The following is a 2,496-nucleotide window of genomic DNA, read 5'->3' as shown; positions in this document are numbered from 1 at the left end:
GGACACCTCCTTGGTGGTCCCCACGTCCCCTGGACACCATTCCCATGGTCCCCACATCCCCTGGACACCATTCCCATGGTCGCCACGTCCCGCAGCCATGGAGTGGATGCCGATGGGAGCGCGGGCGATCGTGAGCACCCTCATGGGCTACTGCTACACCGTGGGCCAGTTCCTGCTGGCCGGGATCGCCTTCGCCCTCCCCGACTGGCGCCGCCTCCAGCTCGCCGTGTCCCTGCCCTTCTTCGGCTTCTTCCTCTACTCCTGGTGAGCGGGAGGGAGGGAGGGAGGGAGGGAGTTATGGATTCATGGAGGGATGAAGAGAGGTATGGATGGATGGATGGATTAATGGATGGATGGATGGACGGATGGACGGATGGAGCTTTGGATTGATGGAAAGATGGTGGGATGGATGGATGGATGGATGAATGGATGGATATTGGGATGGATGGATGGATGGATGTTGGGATGAATGGATGGGTGGATGGGTGGATGGATGGGTGGATGGATGATAGATGGTGGGATGGATGGATGGATGGATGGATATTGGGATGGATGGATGGATACTGGGATGGATGGATGGATGGATGGATGGATTGATGGACGAATGGATGGATGGATGGATGGACAGACAACCGGAGTTATGGACTGAAGGACGGTGGGGTTCATGGAATGGTCAAGGGCGCAGGGATGAGTGGGAGGAAGGAAAGGTGGCCCAGAGCTGGATGGAGAGAAGGTTCCGGAGGGACGGGGGGATTATGGGAGGTCAGAGCGATGACCGGAGGGACACGGGGGGGGGACACAGCCAGAGGGCCGGGGGGTGGGACCATCCCGGGTGTCCCCCCTCCCAGGTGGCTGACGGAGTCGGCGCGGTGGCTGCTCATGGCCGGGAGGCCCCAGCAGGCCCTGAAGGAGCTCCGGAAGGTCGCCAGGATCAACGGGAAGAGAGAGGAAGGGGACAAGCTCGACATCGAAGTAAAAGGCTCCGGGAGGGACCCCCGGGGGGTCTCTGGGGTGTTTTATGGGGCTGGGGGGGGGACGTGACCCCTCTGTCCTGGTCCTCGTGTTGTAGGGGTCCCCTACACTCACCCATCCATCCATCCATCTCCATCATCTCCATCATTCCCATCTCCATCTTCCCCTCCATCTCCATCCATCCCACCCATCTCTCCCACCCCCTCACCGACCCCCCATCTCCCCCCCACCACCTGCCCACGTCCCTCCCCCCCTCCTCCCACCCCCTTTTCCCCCCATTCCACCCCAAACCTTCGCCCTCCTCCCACCTCCCCCCTCCCTCTCCCCCTCCCCACCCCTCCCAGGGAGCAGAGGGACCCCCAGAGCCCCCTCCCCTGCCCCGGAGCCCCCTCCCCACCCCGGGGCCGCCCCGTCCCTCCCCGCAGGACCTGAGGTCCCACCTGCAGAAGGAGACGACGGCGTCGCGGAGCCGCCACTCGGTGCTGGCCCTGGTGCGGACACCGACCCTGCGCCGCATCTCGGGCTACCTCTGCTTCGTCTGGTACGGCCACGGGGGCAGGAACCCCGGGGGGGCTCATCCACCCTCCCCCCCAGCCCCTGACCCCCCAAACACCCCCCTCAGCTGGGAAGGGGAACTGAGTCCCGGCACGGGACCCACTCACCGGGGGCCTTGTGACCCTCTGGGAAGGGACAGGGGTGTCCTGGTTGGATCCCACAGAGCAGGGGATGGTGTGTGACCCCCCCTAAACCACCCCACAACCCCCCCATCCCACCCCACACCCCCCTGTCCCCCCCCCAGCTCCCCACGGGTGACACTTTCACCCCCTCCCACCTTCCCCGGCCCAGGTTCTCCACCAGCTTCGCCTACTACGGGCTGGCCATGGACCTGCAGAACTTTGACTTCGACATCTACGTGATCCAGCTGATCTTCGGCGCCGTGGACATCCCGGCCAAGTTGGTGTCCGTCCTCACCATCACCTACGTGGGGCGGCGCTTCACGCAGGCGGTCGCGCTCTTCCTGGCCGGTGCGGCCATCCTGGCCAACATCCTGGTGCCGCGAGGTGAGACCGGGGGTGCCGGGGTGGTGCCCCCTCAGCTCCGGCCTCTTGGGACCCCCATGAGGTCAACATACCAACACGAGTCTCACACTTTGAGTGGTTTGGGCTTTTTGTGGGCGATTTTCCCCAAAATCCCGGAGTTCGGGGTTTTCTTTGGCCGCCCAACCCAACCCAATGCAACTCAACCCAATCCAACCCAACTCAACCCAACCCAACCCAACCCAACTCAACTCAACTCTACCGAATTCAACCCAACCCAATCCAACCTAACTCAACTCAACCCAACCCAACCCAACTCAACCCAACCCAACCCAACCCAACCCAACCCCACCCAATCCAACGCAACCCACCCAACCGCATCCAACTCAACCCAACCCAATCCAACCCAACCCATTCCAACCCAACCCACCCAACCCAACCCAACCCCACCCACCCCACCCCACCCCACGTGGTGACCCCCAGGTGA

The 2,496-nt window shown here is 63.2% G+C and overlaps 1 protein-coding gene across 1 annotated transcript; it reads left to right on the top strand.

Moving 5' to 3' along the window:
• Nucleotides 1-73: 73 nt before the first annotated feature.
• On the top strand, nt 74-2,269 carry LOC113979869 (solute carrier family 22 member 6-A-like; the record flags this gene model as incomplete). Its single annotated transcript, XM_027707144.1, has 4 exons — nt 74-264; nt 849-972; nt 1,398-1,513; nt 1,819-2,269. Coding segments are annotated over exons 1-4 (858 nt in total), but the record flags the coding sequence as incomplete, so codon positions are not given.
• Nucleotides 2,270-2,496: the final 227 nt, after the last annotated feature.

The sequence above is a fragment of the Neopelma chrysocephalum genome, unplaced genomic scaffold (assembly GCF_003984885.1).
Source record: "Neopelma chrysocephalum unplaced genomic scaffold, ASM398488v2 Primary Assembly neopelma1_90126, whole genome shotgun sequence".
NCBI lineage: Eukaryota > Metazoa > Chordata > Aves > Passeriformes > Pipridae > Neopelma > Neopelma chrysocephalum.
This window is presented reverse-complemented; position numbering and strand designations above follow the sequence as displayed.